At 35.4% G+C, this 24,755-nt stretch overlaps 1 protein-coding gene across 1 annotated transcript; it reads left to right on the plus strand.

Annotated features, from left to right (window-relative positions):
- The first annotated feature begins 1,511 nt into the window (after window positions 1-1,511).
- Window positions 1,512-24,590, plus strand: LKRSDH (lysine ketoglutarate reductase/saccharopine dehydrogenase). The gene is made up of 20 exons (XM_090120421.1): window positions 1,512-1,651; window positions 2,768-2,914; window positions 3,178-3,354; window positions 3,640-3,792; window positions 4,875-5,021; window positions 5,576-5,654; window positions 6,318-6,445; window positions 7,170-7,321; window positions 10,748-10,870; window positions 11,087-11,258; window positions 12,449-12,519; window positions 13,147-13,271; window positions 15,538-15,772; window positions 18,184-18,320; window positions 18,578-18,690; window positions 19,324-19,492; window positions 19,690-19,784; window positions 20,058-20,259; window positions 23,251-23,424; window positions 23,920-24,590. The coding sequence occupies exons 1-20, from the start codon at window positions 1,568-1,570 to the stop codon at window positions 24,036-24,038; spliced, it is 2,802 nt and encodes a 933-aa protein (XP_089976547.1). The 5' UTR covers window positions 1,512-1,567; the 3' UTR covers window positions 24,039-24,590.
- Window positions 24,591-24,755: the final 165 nt, after the last annotated feature.

The following is a 24,755-nucleotide window of genomic DNA, read 5'->3' on the forward strand; positions in this document are numbered from 1 at the left end:
GTTTTAATGTGGTTTTGAGTGAGGAAATCAGTCTACGTTTATTGTATGATTTTTTTTATGTATATTATTACTATGAAAGCCGGGTGTTATTATATTTTATTTACCTAAACATTTATTTTCCGAGTATATACTTAATCCAAGAAGATATTATAATCTATGACCAACTATGACATTTACGGATGGCGGGAATTTTAATTCCGAATGTATTTCCCACTAGCTAGTATTTCCGAATTGGAATTTCAACAGACGAGGCTTTGGAATGTAAAAAATTAAAAAAAAAAACATTAAAAAGTTAGAATTTTTATGATTTCATCATGCGATTACAATAATTTAAAGTAAAACGTCTTGTATTAAGAGGAATGACAAGATGTACCTAAATTGTATTATTATTCAGAATAAATTTAATACATGTAAGTAGGTAAATAAATACCACAAATATACCTTTCAATAATTATAATTTTATTACTTGTTAAATCTTTCACCATTAAAACCTATAATAGACCGAGAAAATTAAACCACTCTTGAGGGCTTTCGATGTGATCATCTGGACATGTCAAGGAATAACTGTAGCGATTTTCAAAACTACACGATTTGTTTCCGCTAATTTGACTGAATAATTTTTATTATCGTAATAAATCGACTTGTCCAAATATAAAAAATACCTACCCATTCTTCTATCATTCTTGACTAGTGTGGATAGTTACCCGATTTTCGTTCTGCGTGAACATTATGATTTAAGTATGAGGGTTCACAATGTACAAGAACGGAGAACGGTTGATAATTGATGATGAATACAAAGTCTTCGTGTGACGATAAACTTTTTTAACACGCTTTTATTAGCTTCACGGTTCACATTTATGCTTGTATGTTGTCGAATTCTTTACATTCGTGTTTGAGCAATTTTTACTACCTAATGATCGGTGACAATACAATAATTTCATGACTTTATCCGCGTATTTTAATGCAACCTATTGCAATTTCGTAACGGATTACGGACTAATGAAACAAGAGTACAACGACTATAGACATATCCAAAAATTATTAATATTTGTTTTTTGATAAAAAAAATATTAATTGGATGACTTTTGAACCCAATGCATGTGTTATCTTGGAATCGTACCGTTGTAACTTTTTTGTGGAAAAATATGTAACAAATTACCTTATTTCATAAAGCTATAAGTCCAAGGTCAAATTTAGCTACATAAAAATTTGGCATATCAACCTATATTGATTCCACATGATTCGCATTAACAGCTATCAAAATTGAAATACCAGTATCTTTTGTGAGTGTATACGATTAGTGATAATATTGTTATCATAGATTTGAAATTTGAATATAATCACTCAGAGGTAATTATAATACGTGGGCTGGTCTTACATAAAATCGGCAAAATTATCAGGGTTTGTAATATCTTTCTGATAATACGTCATGTTTTCGTATTGTTGTCTTAAGGAACTGGGTACGGGATGATATTAAAACATAAATAGATTATTTATGTGTAAGTGTTCGTGACACAACATCGTCTCAGGCGTTTATCAGTATTTTACTTTATTAATTTATGTGACAATGAATAAAATATTTTATAAATCGTCGTCTTTGCGGGGAAAGACGAATCTGTTAAGGCAAATAGCCTATTACTCAACTGCAAAGGTATGTTAGAAAATATTTAGAAAATCCGTGTCACTTTTTTATTATTAAAATAGGACTTTTATTTATCTATAAAAAAATATTTTTATCTATAAAAAAAAATGGAAACTCTACCCCATGGTTTAGTTAGATATTTATAAAATATTAGATATTTATAAAATATTGATTGATAATAATTCGGATTTTTCAAATTTTTTATATCTAAATAGTTAGAAATGAAGTATATTTTTATTTATTCTGAATGAAAACTAATTAATTATTTTATAATATTCCTTACATAATCTTTAAATTAAATTATCTAACTATTTCAATGCATATCTATTTATTTTTAAATAAGGGTATGTTAAAACTTCATACAGGTCCTATACCTATCTATTAATTTCATTTCAAATTCCTGACAAACATAGAATGCCGTACTTTTTCACGATTAAATATTTAATTCAATTAATTATGAGATTTTTACACAGGATTTTTATATACTTTTCAATTGTACCACGATGGATTCTTTTCAGAAAAAACATTGAACTGAAAAATATGTTAATCTACTTTTAATGTTCTTGCAGATTTATAGATACGCTATCGATCAATAGGAATTAATAACTTTTTAACAAACATGCTCAAGATAAGCTAAAGTTACGATGGAAACAGCCTTTAATCTGTTTATCAATATTTATTATTTTCATTCATTATCTTGAAGGTGTGTTGAGTTCTCAGTAAATATTGCGAAAATAAGGTCAGCTCGCGCTCAGCGTCATCAAGCTTCAATTGCACGAGAATAGAATATAATAAAATATGCTTTCACTGAGAAAATATTATGATCATAATGAACTGAATTTCGAAACTTCTATTGATACCTCTCAAAGAAACAATATAATAAGGCAAAGTATGAGAGATTCATAGGCTACGAAAAGCTCATAAACGCTAGATACTTTTAATGCTGGTCGGTAGATATTTAAAATTGTCAGGGATAAATTTCGATATTCTGTATGTAAAAAAAGAGATAATTTACTAGTGCTTTATTTAAATACACTCATAGAATTATTTTGTTTATACTAACTTCTAAGCATTCGCAGTAGGTAATTTAATGCAGAGAAAAACGTTATAAGATTTACGTTTTAGCCCCGTAGAGTGATAGCCATTCGTAGAGAAGACCAGTCAGTATGGGAGAGACGTGCCCCCTTTGCCCCCTTGAACGTCAACCGGCTGGTGAGGCAGGGGGTCAAAGTTATAGTACAGCCTTCAAATCGAAGAGCTTATCCTATGCAGGTATGTATATGTGCATTATTTGAATGAAAATTTGTTTGAAGTTAAAATTATTGGGGAATTTAAAATTGCTAGATTGAATTTTGACTCAAAATAACAAAAGGCATACAAAACTATTTTAAGGACCTTTGACATTCATTTCTCGTATAAATAAATTTAAATTTAGTTACTTACATTTTTTAAATTTGCTTTTTGAAAATTATGTAAATTACCCTGACAAAATCAAACAATCCATAAACACGTATTAACAATTTAAAACATTACAGTCCTACATAAACGCGGGTGCAGTTGTCCAAGAAGACATCAGCGAGGCAGGAGTCATATTTGGTGTGAAGCAAGTGCCTGTCGATCTTCTCATACCGAACAAAACTTACTGCTTCTTCTCACACACTATTAAGGCTCAAGAGGCCAATATGCCAATGCTTGACGCTATATTAGCGAAGGTAATGTATATAACGGTTTTTTTTTTTAATTCGAATTAAATAATGTAACGGTTATTTTTGAATGAGCGTTGGCGTATTTACCTAGCTCAATCATCTGAATTAAATTGACTAGGACAGATAAACTATTTAAATATTGGTGACGATGAATTCAATCAAAATTATAGATAATACCTACCTATCTTATGATTTCCCAATGTTATAATCTCTGTATTTTTAACCCAATAACTTCATAATGTAAAAATTTACCTTAATACCTTTTACTTTACATTTTCATCTGCATTCCAGAACATTCGTCTAATAGACTATGAGAAGTTAATGGATGATTCTGGGAACCGTGTAGTGGCTTTCGGTAAATATGCCGGCGTTGCTGGCATGATCAACATTTTGCACGGTTTGGGATTACGTCTGCTGGCCCTGGGCCACCACACACCTTTTATGGTAAGTACCCGGATTAATATAAAAAATTAAAACAGGTACTTATAAATAAAAACCATAATGTGAGATTTTTGATTTCAATATTATTGACAAACATGACTTCTGCATAAATAAACGATGTTTTTTTGAGTTGCTAACCGGTAATTTAAAAACAAGTAATTTTCTAAACGATTGGAATGGAATTTTCCGTTTCAAAGAATGGAAATATATTTTAAAAATTCAGATGTGTTTTTTATAATACTAGTCAGTAGGTAACGATGATGTTGGATAAAAATATAATATTATTAAACTATGAATTGATTATAAAATGATAAGCAAATGACGAGGATAATAATTGTAAAAGATATCGCAAGCAGCCGTACTTTCAAGTGTTGGTTTCCTAAAAAAATTGTAAATAAAATTATGTACCTAATCGCAATGCTAAGCGTAAATTAGTTATCTAATTTATTGGCATGTTATTTGTTAGTGATTAGGGTGTTATCGATGTTGAATTAAGATAAAAATTAAATAGTAGAATAGAACATGTGCGACTTCAAATTACGCACTGTATGATATTTCCTTAAAAATATGATGGAATTATTCACATTGCATAGATAGTTTCATTATTTTCTAAACTTAATCTGCAACCGAAAGAAATAAAAAATGTATGTGTAGTATAAACTATGGATCATGTAGTTACGTTAAAAAATATAAGTAACTACTTCAAACGGTCCTTTAAACTTTCTCTCCTCCTGAAACGACAAAATATATATTAATATCGTCTAAGTTCTAGGATATGTAAATAATTATCGTGTGCATGTTAAACAAAAAACAAATAAAATATTACCACTAGGTACTATTTATAAACAACTAGCTTTCCGCCCGCGGCTTCGCCCGCGTTTTCAAAGAAAAACCCGTTCCCGTAGGATTTCCGGGATAAAACCTATCCTATGTCCTTTCTCGGGTATCAAAATATCTCTATACCAAATTTCATGCAAATTGGTTCAGTAGTTAAGGCGTGATTGAGTAACAGACAGACAGACAGAGTTACTTTCGCATTTATAATATTAGTATGGATTATTTATTAATAAAATATATTTATATAGCATGTGGGGCCAGCGCACAACTACCGTAGCTCAAGTATGGCTCGCCAGGCGATCCGGGACGCAGGGTATGAAGTGTCTTTGGGTATGATGCCGAAGTCACTGGGACCACTTACCTTCGTCTTCACTGGATCAGGAAATGTGTCTCAAGTAAGTTATCACAGCATTCATAAATTATAATAATCGTAACAGTTATGGTTTTCTTAATTCCTTAAAATCGACTTTATCGGACTTATGTCGGATTAGAAGAAAATATACTACTGGAAAACCTCATAATATAATTACTAACAAACACATTTAATTCATAAACGTATACAGATATGAGATAGTGGGTAGGAATATATGCATGGTAGTTTTAACGTAGGTACTTTATACCTAACTTAGAACAATTTTATAATTTTTACACGCTTTATATTAGCTTCACCTGTATGTTTGTATGTTTGTAACCGACTTCTTTGGGCGCGATTTTGACCAACTTTAAACGGCCAGATTTCGTTCAAACTTTGTAGATTTATTTAGGACCGATGACAAAACACTAATTTGATAAAATAAATAATAGTTAAAAAAAAAAACGCAAACCGCGCACGCGTTTTATAAAAAACCGAACTAAAAGCGTGTTTTTTAGTTTTTTTTAACTATTATTATTATTATTTAGTTAGGAAGTCTTGAGATATCGTAATGCTTAACGAAGATTTTCTATTCAGGGCAGTCAAGAAATATTCCAAGAGCTACCTCACGAATATGTACCACCAGAGATGCTGAGAAAAGTTGCTGAACATGGAAGTAAGTAGCTTAATTTACCATTTTTAATATTCTTGAAGATTACAAAGTAAATTTAAGTGACTTTATTCAAACAAACATTTAAAAGGAATAATAAACAGCTGTAGTTACTAATGGCGTAATTCTTTATCAATAAAAACAAATTAATCGATGATAAAAGTTAATGAATGGAAAATTTCATATAATACGTAGCGTGAAGGATATTCACGAAAATTTTAACTGGTGGTTTACGGTTTTAGCTGAAAACCACATCATACAAAGTAAAAAGCTTCTTATATTGAGTATAAAATGGAAATAGTTAAACAGTCTGAGTTGCAACCTTTTTTGAAGTGAAACTTCTTTATCGGGGTTGGAAAAAAATGTAGTGTAACATTTTTTCGTTACGCATGCATTTTTCCGTTACGCGCCATCTTTTTCTTGTCCCTACCACGCGTGATTCGACGTATGTATTTCTGTAAAGTTGCATATAGTAAATTATTTTTTGAAAAATAAGGTCATAAAGAAGTTTCACTTCTTACGCGTGTACACTAGTACACGCACACATTTTTTTTATGAACACACACGATACACACTCATACTTTCTATATTTTTTGTAATTTGTGAGTTTGTGCAAAATAATAAAATAAACGTTGTCTATATTTTTGTCTAATTAGATTAATTTTTAAGGTCCAAACAAGATCTATGGATGTGAGGTCCGTCGCCGTCACCACTTGGTGAGGAAGAACGGTGGTGGGTACGACGCTCAGGAGTATGAGGAGCATCCCGAACGATACATCTCCATTTTTGCTCAAAAGGTATGAAAATATATTTAAACTTCAATTTTTTAGGCATTTTTGAAAATTCAAAAGAATTTTACCGTGTCGCTTTATTACGAACTACTTTCTCAATAAATAGGATTGAAAATTGTTTTTTTTAGTCGACTTCGTTGCTAAAGCTATGTGTATGTTGGGTTTGTACAAGAAGTGTCTCATATTTTGCTATGATAAATTATTATTAATTGGTAAAAAAATTAAATTATAATTTACAAGTTTCGATGCTAGATGTATACCATGTAATGGTCTACATGTATAATTGAAATAGATTAATGCATATTTAACATTAATTATAAATCAATAATAATATTGTTCTACTAAATTACAGCTTTATACAGTTAGTTTATTGAGTAATAAACGCTTAATTATCATGAAAGGAGGTCATAGAGAGTAATTTGCGTCTTTTCATCGTGCAAATAGTAGAGAAATGTAAATAATGCTGACTTATTAGTATATTATAATATATCGAGCGATTAATACAGTCAATAAGTATACGCAAAAATTTTAATTTTTAATAAATCCGTCAGCCTTTTTGTATTTTTATTTACCTACCCGCATTTTTAACGGACTTCAAAAAAAAGGAGAAGGTTATCAATTCGGCCGGTATATTTTAGTTATAATATTGAGAATAAGCGCAGTTATTTTTGAGTATATTCGTTTATATTTTAACATAATCAAAATGTGAATAATTAAAGTTGTATTCCAGATAGCACCATACACATCAGTTCTAGTGAACTGTATTTACTGGGCCGTGGACAGCCCCAAATTGTTGACCATACCTGATGCGAAGCACCTCTTGCTTCCGACTCACACACCCTGGTTGCCGACTAGTGTTGGTGCCCCGGCTTTACCTCATAGGTTTGTATAATAAATAATAAAAAAAGAGGGTTGCACTCCGGGAGTGCCGGCAGAAGTGAAAACTTGATTATTAACGTTGAGATGTAATTGATATTTTGGAATGGTATCCGTCTTACGCTTTTTCGATCAGGTCACGTATGTTCTGACGCGAGTTTAAGATTTTATAAACATTTTATACCATTTTATACCATTACAGAAAAAGTGCTCAACGCCGCTAAAGAAGTTTTCACTTCATAAATTATAATTAGTATGTAATACTCTGCAGGTGTGGTTTACAAACGATAATCTCAATCTTGCCATGAATATGTTAGGTAACTACAGTCTACCTTACCTACATAGTTTTTCATTTGTCTGAATCATTATGAATATTATATAAAAAATATACAGAGAAGACACCTACATCATATTAAACACACATACCTATTAAATCATATTGATAAATGATTGCTGTTTTTAATATTGCGATAAACGTTGAATTTCTTTATCAGATATTATAAATGAGCTGATTTCTGTTTTTATTTATAACATTTCCCAGTACTTAAATATATATAATACTTTAAAATAAGATTAATGATTAGTATTCATAAATTAAATTAAGCTATCAGAGTATCAAGAGAGTAAAGCAAATTTACGATTTTAGGATTTAAAATGTATTTTTGCTCTACCTTTTTTAATGTAGAGCATTAGTATAGGTATGGTAACGGGTACTAACCTTGGCACCCCCCCAGTGATTGGCACTTTGAGGTTTAATATGCAATTATTAAGGTTCACTGACTAATAACCAAAAATAAAATTTACCAAATAATGCCCTCATTATTTATTGGCAACACTAAATGGTAGTTATGAATTTTAATAACTGGTAACACTGAGAAAAAAAATCTTTTCTGTCATGGTTCCGAGCGCAACAACTATAACGTGATTTTTTAACAAATTTTGCTGATACTGGCTAAGTTTGTAGGTTGTTTTTCTTTGTTACTAGATTAATAAATGATCGGTGTTTTATTTGTACTTGTTAATGAGTTATTATATTACAGTTTTAAAGCAAAATTTGTCATAAAAATCTGTTTATTTTTGAGTTCTTGGGGTGCCAATCACTATGCCCATGTTTGTATGAGAGTACAGTTTTTTGGCACGGGGGCCAATGAATAGATAACGGTTTAACAATTATCGATGTTAGATTTTGGACTTTATAAGACGTGTATTAAAAGTTCTATTCATAAAAAGCCATATTATGGTGATCGTGAGTCTGCATCCAAATTTTGGCAGGGCCAATTATTGTACTTTTAAGGCGATTGGCAGGGCCAATCATTATACTCGTATGGTGCCAATAATTATACCTACTTTTAGTGAGGAGTAGTAGTGATGTGCTACCATTCATGTGATTTATTAGGTAAATAATTATAATAACAATAACAGGCCTTTTTTTTTTTTTTTTTTATAGTGGGGAAATCTTCTTAGATACCCCCGGCTCCCGGGGATGGAGCCGTGGTTATGTCGGATTTCTACCGACTAAAACCCCACTCTGTTCCATCGCGCTGCTTTGGACGGAACTGCGGGAACGGTTACGACTCTACCGCGTGTCCCGCCCAGCAGATGCCCGTTTCCAGGCCCACCACTAGAACCCCCCTCGCTGGCGGCTGCTGGAACGAAGGCTTACGCCACCAACGCGCAGACAATGGATCTTTCCCCGCTCCATCATCCGCGTTCCCCCGAACCCCCGACCCCATCACCGTCCGGCCGGAGGGTGCACGCCGGAAGGTCCTCCGATGTGTGAAATACACGTCGGGGGACCCTCCGGCGCACTTTTATAGAGATTACCTCGCAGCCCCCACCTCACCAGAGGTGGCGGCCCTCGGTCCGGCCCCACGGACCGGATTACGAGTTGGCAGACGGCCGTTTTACAGCGGCCGCCGCCCCACACCTCTCTGCAGGAGTCTCCGCGCGTCATCACAATGACGCGTCGGGATCCCGCCCTCCGCTGCACGGCGTGGCTTGCTAAACCAGCGAGCCCGCCGCGCCGCGACCTCTGGCCGCCATCCACCGCCGCATAAAAGCCGGCTCCTCTCTGGCCCACAAACAGGACCTCTGCCGTTGGGTCAGTCGAGGCTTTGCAACCCCAACTGCCGTTCAGCGCCACCTTTGCCTAGTGGACACGGGGTCCGCCAAGCCACGACCTCTGGCCGCCATCCCACGCCGCACACAGCGGCCGCTGGGCCACACCTAGCCCTGGCCGTCGGGCCGGTCGAATCTCCCCGACTCTAGACCAGCCGTTCAGCCCCATCGCTGGTCCAATTTCGCTTCACTCAGAGGGCCATAACTCTGAGCTACTGAGCCCCTCCGCCGCGACAAGGCCTGGACCGTTGGGGGGAACAATAACAGGCCTGATAGAAAGTAACATTGCCACCTACGCAGAAGGTCCTGGATTTGATTTCTTCATAACAAAATCATGTTGTGACTTGTGTGCTATAACATGTAGGTATAATAATATGTAATTAAAAAAAGGTATTTAATTTAGGTGGTAAACACAATGTTGGATGGTGCTGTGTGAATTAACCCAGATTTTTTTATTATTCAATTCAACAAAGATATTCAAGATAAATCATTTTACATCTTGCATTTTTTTTTCAATCTCTATTAGGGAGAGCGAGAACGTATGCGAGGCGGACCAATCACGAAGCGAGCGGACGCCATTTTCAATTCGATTCTTTATCTGCATGGCTTATAACAGTTAATAGGTACCTAGCTACTATTTGTTGCAGCATTTTATTATTACAATCCTATTCCCAACACTATTTGTTCTCCGTCGTATTGATTGGCATACCACGTGTATAATGATTGACAGTCATTGTACCTTTCACTATGTTAATCACTATACCAACGAGTGCCAATAATAGTGCCCTGGGGACTTTTTCAATATTTGTTTAATTTTATCATGTAAAGTCTTATTAATACAGCTAAATTTTGATTAGAAATGGTTCCTAATATATTTAACAATCAAATGCCATAAAGTGTCGGTCACTATTATAAACGGTTGATTTTATTCAAGCGTTAAAAGTCAGAAAATTGCTCTAGGTGCCAATCATTGTACCTCTTACCCTATTTTTATTTATTCTTGATAAAATAGACTTTAAAATGAGAATATGTACCTATTCCTAAAACTTCTTCTCAATGTTAGATGGCACCATTTCATTTGGTACCAAGATCTATCTCTATTAATAAAAAAAATGTATGCGTGTACTAGAGTACACACGTAAGAAGTGAAACTTCTTTATGACCTTAAAAATGTCACGAGTATGGCGTAACGCACTCATGTCACGCGTACGGCGTAACGCAAATATGTCACGCGTACGGCGTAACGCAAAAATGTTACACTAAATTTTTGTCCAACCCCGATAAAGAAGTTTTACTTCAATAAACTGTTTTTAGAATGCTGGCAATTTGCGACATATCAGCGGACCCGGGTGGTTCTATAGAGTTTATGAACGAATGCACAACCATCGATACGCCTTTCTGTCTATATGATGCTGATAGAAACAAGGATACCAAGAGGTAGAGTATTATTTTATTTTTAAAATCCTAAGAGCCTAGTTGATCAAAATTTTAGACTTTACATCTTTATGGACAACGCTTTAAGGTTATTTAGATTTTTTTAGATCTTTCATCAACGTTTTTCCTTGTGTTTCAGACTTTCGTACGAAATCTCTCTTTTCTTTAACGCGATATAGAAATTAATAATAGATTTACTCGTTTATTCTGTTTTTACAGTTTCAAAGGTCCAGGCGTTCTAGTATGTTCCATTGATAACATGCCCACACAATTACCGAGGGAGTCTACAGATTTCTTCGGAGACTTACTGTACCCATATGCTGAAGACATCATGAGCTCGGATGCGTCACGACCACTGGAGGAACATAGCTTCTCGCAAGTTGTACAAGGCGTAAGTCATATGATTTTCTTTATTTATTTCAAGATGTTTTTGAAATGTCATGCATTTTAAAGTGAAACTTTTATTACATCGTCTCAAACTTTTTGGTCTGTGTAGCGCATGTCGCGTGACGGTCGGCTGCCGAGTAGGTATAAAGCAGTGTTCGGAATCATTATCGTACAAATACGATAATTTTGTGCCTAAGTTTCACTTTTACCGTGGTTTCATATAACCAAACAAATTTTTTTTTGTATCATTTTTCCTTACTTCATTTTTTATTTTTATACAGTAGGTACTTTTGAGGACATAAATTTTATTTTACTTATAGTAAAATCACATTTATATAATTGAAGAAGTTTTTATTTTATACTGGATGTTTTTTTAGTTGCTTAAAAATATGCCTCCATAGCGTTATTTGTTAACTTTTGATAATGAGATACTTATCTACACCATTTATTATTATGATCATTAAAATATGAATTTATAAAAATTAGTATGTTTTAAAATTGCATATATTCCGTAAGATTATATCCTAGATCCAGTCCAGTAAATATTTGTAATCTAACGCAGAACGCTACATTGCGTTCAAAATTAGATCGTAATTAATGGAACATTTTGAACAATAGATATGCATTCTTGCGTTGTTTGTCGAGAAATGTTATTGTTGTAATAACAAGTTTATCATATTAATAATAAAAGATAACTTGCCCTGAATACTTTCACCCGATAAGCGAAGCGTGATTGACATTCGGCAATGTGTAATCTTTGTTGATTGTGATTTGATGTACTAAATTATGTTCAAGTAACTAATTATGCTTTAATTTTGTTCCACTGTTTTGTTTATTTATGGGATTATCAACTATCGAATGTGGTGTAGCAGGTAATTTGTATACCTAATTTCGCTTTTACAAACGCCACGGGCGCGGGCGTTGTCAGTTTAGGAATAATCGCAGTTTGAAATTATCCCCACTATCTTTGAATTTTGTCTAATCTTGGAAATTTGATTACATATTTGAATCTCTTTATACGTGGTGGGTACTTAGATAGTAGATACCAATAGGCAAATAAAATTAGCCATTTAAATTTTAAAAAAAGTAGTTATTAAATGGAAGATAATAAATATTTGCATTGTTATGACTTCACATAATTATCAATACTCAGTCTATATCATTTATATTTATAATCGTAATCAAACATTTCAGGCAATTATCACGAGCAACGGTCGGCTAACTCCATCGTTCGAGTATATCAACGAATTGAGGATGTCTAATAAGTGAGTGATATTTTTTTAATACTTAAATAAACAAAAATAAAAGTTGTGGTAGCAAAGCCTTTTAAGTGCAACGTTTTTTCGTTCTAACGGACAAACGCCGGTTCAACTGACCAAAGTTATTTACGTGCAAACTGTTGTTTATACAGGATGTCCCACTATTGGTATACTATGCGCAAAGGGACTTGTAGTTTTGCATACACTGATCACGTAAAAAATACTTAAACAACAAAATTACATAAAAAAATTGCTAAATTTTTCCTGAAAATCCATGTTTTCTTCTCTAGCTTCGCGCAGCCGGCATATAACCCTTCGCTAATGTGAGCATTTTTTCTATGAAAACATAATCTTAAACGATAGGTCACGTGCTAGTAGCAAAGCTGGGCGAGTTGCTTGTTACAGGTATACACATAGAGTTTTAAGAATTCATCTATTTGAAAAAAAACTGCGTCTGGAATTTTATAAATATTTTTTACGTACTCAGCGTATGCAAAACTATAACCTCCTTTGAGCTTAGTATACCAACAGTGGGACACCCTGTATAATTTCAATTTGGCTGTATCCGTATTTCACAACACACAACGAAGCGGACGGTGTCTAAATGATTAAGTTGTATCAAAATATTTACAGCCGTTCCCGTCACAAAGTGGAGGGCCATGACCAACAAGCACCAATAACAATTTTGGGCAGTGGGCTTGTGTCCGCTCCAGTTGTGGAATACCTGGCTAGAGACAAGAATGTTGCAGTCACTATTGGTAAGACTTGACTGAGAAAATACGATTCTTATTAATAGATGATCAATTTTGCATTTTGTATTTTTTTAAGCAATAAACAGCATCTGAAAGCCAGGCCATCAGATCTTATATTAGCTAGCCGTATATTTACAAATACGTTTTTTCTTAATTTATTCCAGCATCCCAATTCAAAGAAAGCCAGGCCATCAGACCTTATATAAGCTAGCCGTATATTTTCAAACACGTTTTTTCTTAACACGTTCACTGCGGCACCTAAAATGCCAAACTTACCGTTGTTGCGGCATGTCTTCCATACTTCACATCGGCAAGTTCACCACTGTGCGTCATGAGCCATTTTTATCACATCGCACCTTCTGACTTTGAAGGTTAATAATTTCATGAAATTTCAAGATATTTCAATTTTTTTTTTCAGATAATAGTATATATAGTCTAGTATATACCGCATAAATAGCTTTTAGTTTGACCCAATAGTTTAAAAGATATGAGGGAAAATGTAAACCCTTGATTTTGTGAAAAATTATTTGCCATCCCGCACTGCGTTGATACGGCATGGTCCGGGAGCCAGCAGCAGATTTTATGACCAAGTTCCTCTCAAGCGGTAATTAGTAAAATGCATCAAAGTATAGTATTATGAAGCCTCGTGAACGTCAGCTGGAGCTCGGTTGGGGGGAAGAGCGGTTGTAGCCTCCCGTATCAGCTGACGGTTTTTCCACCAAGATACAGCCAGCTGACATATATATTTATCCACAGTTACATATAAGCTATCATCAGGTAAATTTTTGTTTGAGAGGAAATAACGGAAAATAAATTTTTCTTTAAATTTAACTTTCATGTTCGAGACACCAGCTGACGTATAATACACCATGTTGTAACCAGCTGACTATTTTTTTTCGTTGAGATATTGGGTTAGCTACAATTTGACAAATTTTTAGCTGAGAGGAAATGAATGAATGAATGTATTTTTTTTCCTATGTGCGTGGGAGGCTACAACCGCTCACCCCCCCAACCGAGCGCCAGCTGACGTTCACGAGGCTTTATAATACTATACTCTCATGCGTCTGACGAATTATCTCTTGAGAGGAAATAGTTAACCAAATTTGCACCTGGCTCCCTAACCAGCATGTTTACAGTAATAGCGATGGGAAACACTGTAAAATAAAACATCGATATCGATATAAATCAATTTTGTATATTTCAGTCTGTTTGTTAACAGATAACGAGATCGTCGATACAAAAAAAACACATATATATAAAACAAGGTACTTGATAGAGTACTATCAGGAAATTGTTCAGTAACTTTTGTTTTAATTTGTTCAGTAACTTTTGTTTTAATGTTTTATATTATTTTCACAACTGTCATAACATTTTTGCATTTATGCTACGAAATAAAAGAAAGTAAAAAAACTAAAGCCTCCAAGGTATCATTGTCATTTAAAAAAACTCAAAAGAAAAGTGCTTCGGTCCTGGTGCATCACTATGCGAGACACACACGCGGCGCGCTCGCAGTACAGTGCGGCATGAGGTGCTTGTCCATGGCAAAATATTTGACATGCCGCACACAAAAGAAACGGTTTCTTTTCTATGCCTTGTGTCTATATTTTGCCATACGATTTTTAAACGAAATTGAGTCCTACTTCAAACTGTGATTACAAAAACATATTTGTCTCTTTTCTAGTCATTGATTAACATATAAAAAACCTCTCCGCACCACGGTGAAAACTGCGATTTCACCGTGGTGTAGTCGCTGATGGCCCGATACTGGACATGCCGCAGTGAACGTGTTAATTTATTCCAGCATCCCAATTCAAAGAAAGCCAGGCCATCAGACCTTATATTAGCTAGCCGTAACAAACACGTTTTTTGAAGTGAAAACTTCTTTAGCGGCGTTGAGCACTTTTTCTGTAATGGGTATAAAATCTTAAACTTGCGTCAGGACACGCAACCTGATCGAAAAAGCGTAAGACGGATACCATTCCAAAATATTAAACATGCTCAACGTATTAAAGTTTTCAATTCTGCCGGCACTCCCGGAGTGCAACCTGTCTTTTTTTTTGACGTGATAACGTTTTTAAAATCGTGATCGGGTGACATGTTCAGAAACTTGTGTCACGCCAAAACCTCACGAGCGCGATCGCAGGTATAACGAGAGAGAGACGGACCGATCTCCCGTCTCATCTCGAGCGCTGCCACCAATAAGACGTTATCACGTAAACATCTCGATCGTAAACCTACTTTACAAACAACCAATTTTTTTTATTTATTCCAGCATCCCAATTCAAAGAAGAAGCGGACGCGCTAGCCGAGAAGTACGGCGTCCGATCTGAGTACCTGCAAGCGAACGACGAGAGCGCGCTGCAGGCGATCGCGGGCAAGTCCCGCGTGGTGGTGTCGCTGCTGCCGTACGAGCTGCACGGGGCGGTGGCGCGCGCGTGTGTGGCGGCCGGCGCGCACCTCGTCACCGCGTCCTACGTGCGCCCCGAGGTGCAGGAGCTGCACGACACGTGAGTGTGATGTAGTTATTAATATGGAAGCGACTAGAAGCTAATAACGGACGCACGCTACGGCTTGACGAACATCTATCTTTTTAATTCTGTTCTCTTCACCGGGAGAACTCCGCAGACGTGGAGCAAAAGCATTGTCATATTATTTTTCAAAAAGGGCAATAAAACCCTTTTGAAAAACTACAGACCTATATCGCTTTTGAGCCACGTCTATAAGTTGTTTTCTAGGGTAATCACAAACCGCCTTGCGCGCCGCCTCGATGAATTTCAGCGTCCGGAGCAGGCCGGGTTTCGAAGTGGTTATAGCACCATAGACCACATCTTCACAGTGCGGCAGATTGTGCAGAAGACAGAGGAGTACAATCAGCCCCTGTGCATTGCTTTTGTGGACTATGAGAAGGCTTTTGACTGCATCGAGACCTGGTCTGTTTTGGAATCCTTGCAGCGATGTCAAGTTGACTGGCGATATATACAAGTGTTGAGATCCCTCTACAATGCTGCTACACTAACTGTCCAAATCCAACATCAGCAACTAACCATATCCCTCTACGGCGAGGAGTGAGGCAGGGTGATGTTATCTCACCGAAACTATTCACTACCGCGTTAGAGGATATGTTTAAGACGCTGAACTGGACAGAAAGAGGCGTAAACATCAATGGCAATAAAATCTCACACTTGCGATTTGCTGATGATATCGTCATCATGGCTGAATCGCTGCAGGAACTTCAACTTATGCTGAATGACCTTGCTGAATCCTCCCAACGAATCGGTCTCCGCATGAACACTGATAAGACTAAGATCATGATCAACGATCGCATTACACCGGAGCCGATCACTACTCAGGGAGTCATTCTTGAAGTTGTTCCAGAATATGTATACCTAGGGCAAACGCTACAACTAGGTAAGAACAACTTTGAGAAAGAAATTAGCAGGAGAGTACAATTAGGGTGGGCAGCGTTTGGGAAACTGCGTGGGGTCTTATTATCGTCAATCCCACAATGCCTAAAGACAAAAGTCTTCAATCAGTGCGTCCTACCTGTCATGACATACGGAGCCGAGACGTGGACACTCACAGTGCGGCTAGTCCACCAACTTAAAGTCGCTCAGCGTGCTATGGAGAGAGCTATGCTCGGTATTTCTCTGCGGGATCAAATCCGAAACGAAGTCATTCGCCAGAGAACAAAGGTTACCGACATAGCTCAGTGAATTAGCAGGCTGAAGTGGCAGTGGGCTGGCTACATTTGTCGCCGAACGGATAACCGTTGGGGCAAACGCGTTGTAGAGTGGAGACCGCGACTCGGCAAACGTAGTGTAGGACGCCCTGTAGCAAGGTGGAGCGACGATATACGCAAGATTGCTGGTACAGAATGGCGGCGAACAGCTGAAGACCGAGCCAAATGGCGTGCCTTAGGAGAGGCCTATGTCCAACAGTGGACGGAGAAAGGCTGAAGAGAGAGAGAGAGAGACTAGAAGCTTGGTGCATCAGCAGAAAGTACAGCACACCAAGCCGATCGCAAGAAGCATCGTATTCTCTTTCCTTACACAGCAAGGATATAATATATTATGGCCACCTTCCGATTTCATCATCAAATCTGCGCACTGCCGCTCCAATCGCTTCAAAGAGGGTCCACTGAAAATCAGTGTTGCAACAGCTGCGTTGCAATTTATGCTGAGTGGCTACCATTTTGGCTCCACTTCTTAATTTTATATCTTTTAATTTAGTTATACATATATATATTTTTTAATTTTACTGTGTTTGAATTGTATTGTCTTAATCTAATTGTATTGTTTGCGTGTTATTTTTTGTGGAGTCAAATAAATGATCTTTCTTTCTTTCTTTCTTTCAAATCAGCTCTGTCATGATAATTTTTCATCGGTATCCAATTTACATACGTATACAAAATTTCAGCTCAATCAGTAACCGGGAAGTGAATTAAAGCTACTTGCTAGATTTTCAATTCAGTCATCGAGATCAGACAAAAATGCTCATAAAATAAAAACTACTGGGCCTACCCGAATCAAATTTTTATGGGATCAATTCGAAACCATTCCGCATCAAACAAAAAAAGAACCACGTAAATCAGTTCAGAAACCTCGGCGTAATTGGTGTACATACACAAAAAAATACACCGGCTGAATTCCTCCTTTTTTTTGAAGTCAGTTAAAAATAGATGACGACGATGACAGTGAGGGCACAGACTACGGCAACTGCAAGTCTAGTACTGTAGAACATAACACACTTTGAGAAAAAAATTAATTGAATAAAAATTCATAAGTCTGCTAATGTAGCTTTTGGAATTAATTTTTTGATGAATAATTCACAGGTTCAATTTAGATAAAAACAATGATAATGATGTTGATAGGAGATTTAAGCTGAGCTATTGAAAGTCAATTTAATAAAATTGTTTCAGTGCCAAAGATGCTGGCGTTACCCTTCTCAATGAAATTGGTCTAGACCCAGGCATCGACCATCTCTTAGCCCTCGAATGTATCCACAACGTGCAATCAAATGGCGGCAGAATCGATTCCTTCGTTTCGTATTGCGGTGGTACGTATTGGGATATTGATTTGATTTTTAAAGTATAAACTTCTGATTTGTATCGATTTGAGCACTTTTTGTTCTAAAAATTATTAATTCTGAATAACTTTTTAAGGACTTAACCCAGAGAGGAAAAAAGTGATCTGATGAAAATGATATAAAGCATTTTTCGTTAATGTTTTTCCAACATATATAATTTGTCTTATTAAAATGCCCTTCGTTGAAATGAAATATGAAAATTTATTTATTGTTTATGTTTGTTCTAGGTCTACCAGCACCAGAGTTCAGTGACAATGCTCTGAGGTACAAATTTTCATGGAATCCCCGCGGAGTCCTTCTCAACACCATATCAGCAGCTAAATACCTTAGCAGAGGACAGGTAACTATAACGATTATTATTTTACACGCTTTATATTAGCTTCACCTGTATGTTTGTATGTTTGTAACCGACTTCTTTGAGCGCGATTTTGACCCACTTTAAATGGCCAGATTTCGTTCAAACTTTCGATAAATTTTTTTCGGTCCTCAATAAATTTTTTTCGATTTATTGAGGACCGATGACAATACACTAATTTGATAAAATTATTCCATTTTTTAGTTCGGTTTCTATAAAAAGCGTGTTTTTTAGTTTTTTTAAACTATTATTATTTAAGCTATTGCCTAGCTTCTATCGCGGGCCTTGAGCGCGGGGACCGAATCGAGAAATTCCGTAACGAAAAAACCTTACGCTCCCCACTCCGACGGGCGCGGAGGTGTGGCTTGAAGGCATAGCATGCAATAGCTTTACCGCGGCAGTCCTCGAGTGCCACACGTCTTTTACTCTACTTTTGAATCAAATAACTATCCTATATATATAACTGTTTGCTATCAGCTATAATTCAATCGAAACTTAAAATTGTTGCGTTTTGATTGTCTAATTCGAATGCATTTCAACCAATGTATATTTTTCAAATGTACAATGCGAAGTAATATTTTTATATCTATAGAGAAATAAAAAAGATATTGTTTTTAGATTGTAGAAGTACTAAGCGGTGGTGAGCTAATGTCCGTAGCTCGTGAATTAGACTTCTTACCCGGCTTCGCTTTCGAGGGATTCCCCAACAGAGACAGCACTAAATACTCCTCATTATACGGAATTGAAGACGCACACACTATGTTCAGAGGAACTTTGAGATACAAAGGTGAGAAAATTATTATTTTCTTTGTAAGATTGTTTTCTGTGAATGATGGACATGATTTTCAGATTGAATAAAATATTTTTTTTAAGTAAAACAATACTTTAATGAAAGTTTCTTATAATTGTCATAGGGCATAGGCAATTACGTTATGATATATATTTTATGTTATTGATAAAATATAAACCATTTATTTTTTACAGGTTTCGCGGAAACAATTAAAGCAATGCAACTATTCGGCTTCGTAGACCCAAATCCCCACCCTTCCCTCCACCCTGAAGGACCTCAAATTACTTGGGTAAGTGTTAATTAGTAAATTCTTGCTTTTATTTTAATTGCGTTTAACTTAATAGCCTTTTCTATTAGAAGAATCCGCCTATAATTTACTAGCGGTCCGCCCCGGCTTCGCCCTTGGTACCTACATGTTTCAACTATCCTATCTCTCAAGTTGGATCGAACTGCACATGGTGTGCGAATTTTATTATAATCGGTTAAGTGGTTTAGGAGTCCATTGAGGACAAACATTGTGACACGAGATTTATATATATATAATTTATAATTTCTTTTATAGCGCCAATTTGCCTGCGAACTTCTCGGTCTGATGGACAGTTCGATCTTCTACGAGAACTTAAAGCAGCGGCTAGTGGAGAGAATCGGAGCCACGGGGGCTCAAGCGATCGAGTCTCTGGGCTTACTGGGCGACGAGCTGGTGGTCAAGTGTGGCTCACCGCTTGACACTATAAGCCATTATCTTAGCAAGCGATTGCGGCTTGGTAAGTTCTGGGAACCTGAATTTGCAATTTTTGACGTGATAACGTCTTTAAAATCGTTTTAGTCGGGTGACATGTTCAGAAACTTGTGTCACACCAAAACCTCACGAGCGCGATCGCAGGTATAACGAGAGAGAGACGGACCGATCTCCCGTCTCATCTCGAGCGCTGCCACCAATAAGACGTTAGCACGTAAACAACTCGATCGTAAACCTACTTTACAAACAACCAATTTTTTGCCTAAATAATCATTTTTCTGGCTAGTAATTAGCCAAAAAACTGATTATATTGGCAGAAATTTAAAGTTTTTCTACTTGGGTGATCTTAAATTTGGGCACGCTCATAAAATATTTTGTCAGTATATAGTTAGAATATTTTTTGCTTAGTCATCCAAGTTATCATAACGATAACCTTTGGTGTATTTTTGCTTGAGGATGTTTTGAATATTTAAATACACGAGTTGCCGATTAATGATCTTCAAGTGGATACTGTAAACGTGGTAAATTCAAACAGTAGGTACTAGTACCTATTCGATAGTTATTATTAAGTACATATTTTGTTTGTAATATATTGTAGGTATACTAGCTTTCCACCCACAGCTTCGCCCGCGCAGTCAAAGAAAAACCCGCATAGTTCCGGTTCCCGTGGGATTTCCGGGATAAAACCTATCCTATTTCCCGGGGTAGCCTATTCTCGGGTATCAAAATATCTCCATACCAAATTTCATGAAAATTGGTTCAGTAGTTAAGGCGTGATTGAGTAACAGACAGACAGACAGAGTTACTTTCGCATTTATAATATTAATATGTATATGGGTGATTATACAAAAATGGGGTAACTTTTGAGGATATTTTGTTTACTATATTTTTTATATCAGATTGTTACAAATTAGGGTGTATATGTTAGCTAATCTAATGAATATATTGTTCCGAATCGGGCCAGCCAGTTTTTTAAGTAGATTGTGAGATATTTTAAATTTTCTGAAATTGGCCTCCAGGGGACTGACGAGGCTAACATGATACTGATAAAAAACACAATTTTGTAATATTCTTAAAGAAATTGAATGAAAATTACTACAAATCTCTCAGTTTTAATAATGGCACATGTCTTTTAAGTATTAAAATCACTTAGTTACGTTTAAAAATGATAATTAATAATATGTGATACTGGGAAAAAACAATGTCTCAAGTTTCAAAACAGCCTTCTGACATTTAACGCTACGTGAATATTCTTACTCTCTTACTTAACTTTTTCTACTTTGACTTAGTTTTAATTGATATTTCAAGTAATTCACAAACAATAGAAACAAAAAACGGCCAAGTGCGAGTTGGAGTCCTAAAAAACCTATTTTTTATTATGTTTGTAACTAAAAATTTACACTTTTAGCAATTTTTCCTTATCTGTGTTATAAAGACGTTGCTATTTTCCAAGTAGAAGTAAACTATATAGCAGTTTATAGTAGACTGTATACACTGCAAGCATCCTGTGTGTTTTTTTATTCCCTTGCGAATATTTAATTTTGCGGAAATTTGCAGTATTAACGGATGTAGGTATCTTTTGATTGCGTTGCGTTATAAGTTTGATTTTTTTACAGCCCCAAGGGTTCTTAATCTTGAGTATCCAATATAAATTTCAGATTGATACCTCCACGCGTTCCAAAAAAAACGTCTTAACAGACAAACGGTCAACAAAGTGATCCTATAAAGGTTCTGTTTTTTCCTTTTGAGGTTCGGAGCCCTAAAAATCTACCAATATTTATGTTAAAAGTACTAATTATAGTAAAATTAAAAACCAAAGTCTCGAATGAAAGTCTCATCTGAGTTTTCATAAGAGCCCCTTGACATTTTTATAATGTTATTAAGTATATTAATTAACTTTTATGTTATTATGAGGTAATTTTACTTCACAGTAATATACGTATACGTATTTATCTGATAAATATAAAAAGCTATGCCCTGAAAGCATCAAAATCAATAAATAAAATAAGATCTTTTTTAATAAAATTATTAGTAGTTTGTTTCAATAGCTCTTTTCTTTGCTACTTTTTCTTAAATGTTTTTTCCCTAGTCAAATTCAGGTTCTTTTAGAGTGGCGCATGATGTTTTAAACTGAAATATAAAATAGAAATTTATACCAATAGCAATCAAGATAAAAGTTCTCAAAAACGACAGAATCATCAGTACTATGGGGTCGCGTCAGTCCTCTGGCACGATATCTGACAAAGGACTGATGCCAGCGGATTGATGAAAAGGGACTTAATATGAGGTTATAATCACAAATTATGTTTTTTTGCCTAATTTCTAATATCAACAAACTATATTTTTACAAATCATAGTTAACCATTTATAAATGAAAATAAAAATCGGATTAACAATAAAATAACGACTCAACATAGGACTGAAATGTTGACTGGCGCAGCAAGATTTTAGAGGACAAACACAACCCTAGCGCTGGTACAGTTATGACGGCCGTCAAAATATGCGGTGCACAAGTAACTTCATTACCAACATTAATACTTAGACAGGGATTTGACCTCGACTTGGTGATATTTAGCGAGAATTTCGAATTTAAAAAACACACAACGGACTGACTAGTGAAAACGATGACAAAGTTTAATTTTATTTTTTAAATAAAATGGAAAACATTGCGTTATGAAATTTGTAGTATATAATACTATGTACATCAAAGATTGTAGTGTTTTTGTAAGTTTTCTTAAATCGATGATAATGTTTAAACGATAGTCACTTGATTGTTGGTTTTCGGAGTTGTGACATGCCAAAGTACTGACATTTGAGGTATTAATTTATTTTTTTTATTCATTTGTATTTTAAATAAAGAAGTGAAATTGAGTGACCAAATAAAGAACGCTTCATTGTTTTAAAATAGATTGTTATTTGAATAAAATATAATAAGACTTTGTTTAAATTGGCTGATGACATCGAGTTACCCCATTTTTGTATAATCACCCATATATTAATATATTGTATATAATAGAAAAAGACGAAACGGACCTCGTCGTACTCCGTCACGAGATCGGTGTGACGTGGAGTGACGGGCGACGCGAGAGACGCGAGGTGACGCTGACAGCGCGTGGAGACGAGCAGCACACGGCCATGGCGCGCACTGTTGGACTACCTACCGCTATCGCCGCCAAAATGGTGCTAGATGGTGAGAGAAACACACACACTCATTGCACGCACACACACTCACTGCACACATACACACACAAACACGCATAATCTGCACCATGCTACCACATGCTACTCTACAATGGTAGTGTGACCTGAATACACACACACACACACACACGCACAATCTGCACCATGCTGTAGTCTATATTACGCGCGTACAACGTCAAGGCGTGCAAGATTGTACGTAGCGAAGAGATCACCTGCTCAATGCACATATTATGTACCTATGTGATTCTAGTGCCGTACGTATTGCATACGGCACTAGAATCTTTAAAACGGCATATAATTCAAATACTACTAACTACTGCTATTCACAACTACTCAAATATTCTATGGTACAGGACCTACTTATTTTAAAATTTTTTCTTGCTTAAACTTAGGTTTGAAAAATATCTAATATTGTATGTATAAATGTTTGTTTATAAGGTTCTAAATTTCATGCGGTGTATTTATTTTTTATTTCGTATTACAGGTGAAATTCAAGAACGCGGTGTCGTCCTACCATTCGCGCCAGTTGTGTACAAATCACTTTTATCAAGACTGCGCTCCGACGGAATTACTGCTAGGGAAGTGTGTAGACCACTTAATTAAAATTATTCGAAATTTAATAGAAAAATATAAAACAATGTCAAATCATAGAATATATTCTGATTTGTAATTTTAATTAATTTATTGTTCTCACTATATAAATAGAACTGGCTATAACCCTTATTGTTGAGTGTCTAGGAATAAAGAAAATCCCCTTTGCAATCTAAAATCGAATTTAATGATATAGTTGCACACTTGTATGAGAATAACGCGAACGTGACAAATTTAGGAAATAAATATCTACCGAAAATTTAATAAAATTTTGTAATAATTAGTTAAGTAGGTAACTATAAGATTTTAATAATTTATTTTTTCAAAGTATTTTTATATGAGATTTTTATATTTTATTATTAGGACCTAGATAGGTTTAAGCCATTCGGTACATATACATACATATATGTACCAAAATTTGCAATGTCCATTGCAGATAAATATTTTGATCGTGTAAATAATGTATTGGATATACTTACTCACATGTATTATTATGAATGTGTTTATGTAAGATAAACTTTAGGTTAAGATTGATGCCAATAAATATAATAAAGTTTGTTCTAAGAGGGTGTTTTATTTTGTTTACTCATCTATGTACTATTGTTATCTTTCGGGTACGTAGTTTACTTAAACCCCCTTAAAAAGTTCTTCGGTTCCATTTACTAAAACGAGAAAAGCGTTTAAATTCATATTTTTTAAATAACACATAATATAAAATGCAATAAAATA

The sequence above is a fragment of the Colias eurytheme genome, chromosome 4, assembly GCF_061535395.1.
Source record: "Colias eurytheme isolate Ceu_HAF_F1 chromosome 4, ilColEury1 Martin Lab GWU primary, whole genome shotgun sequence".
NCBI classification, from domain to species: domain Eukaryota; kingdom Metazoa; phylum Arthropoda; class Insecta; order Lepidoptera; family Pieridae; genus Colias; species Colias eurytheme.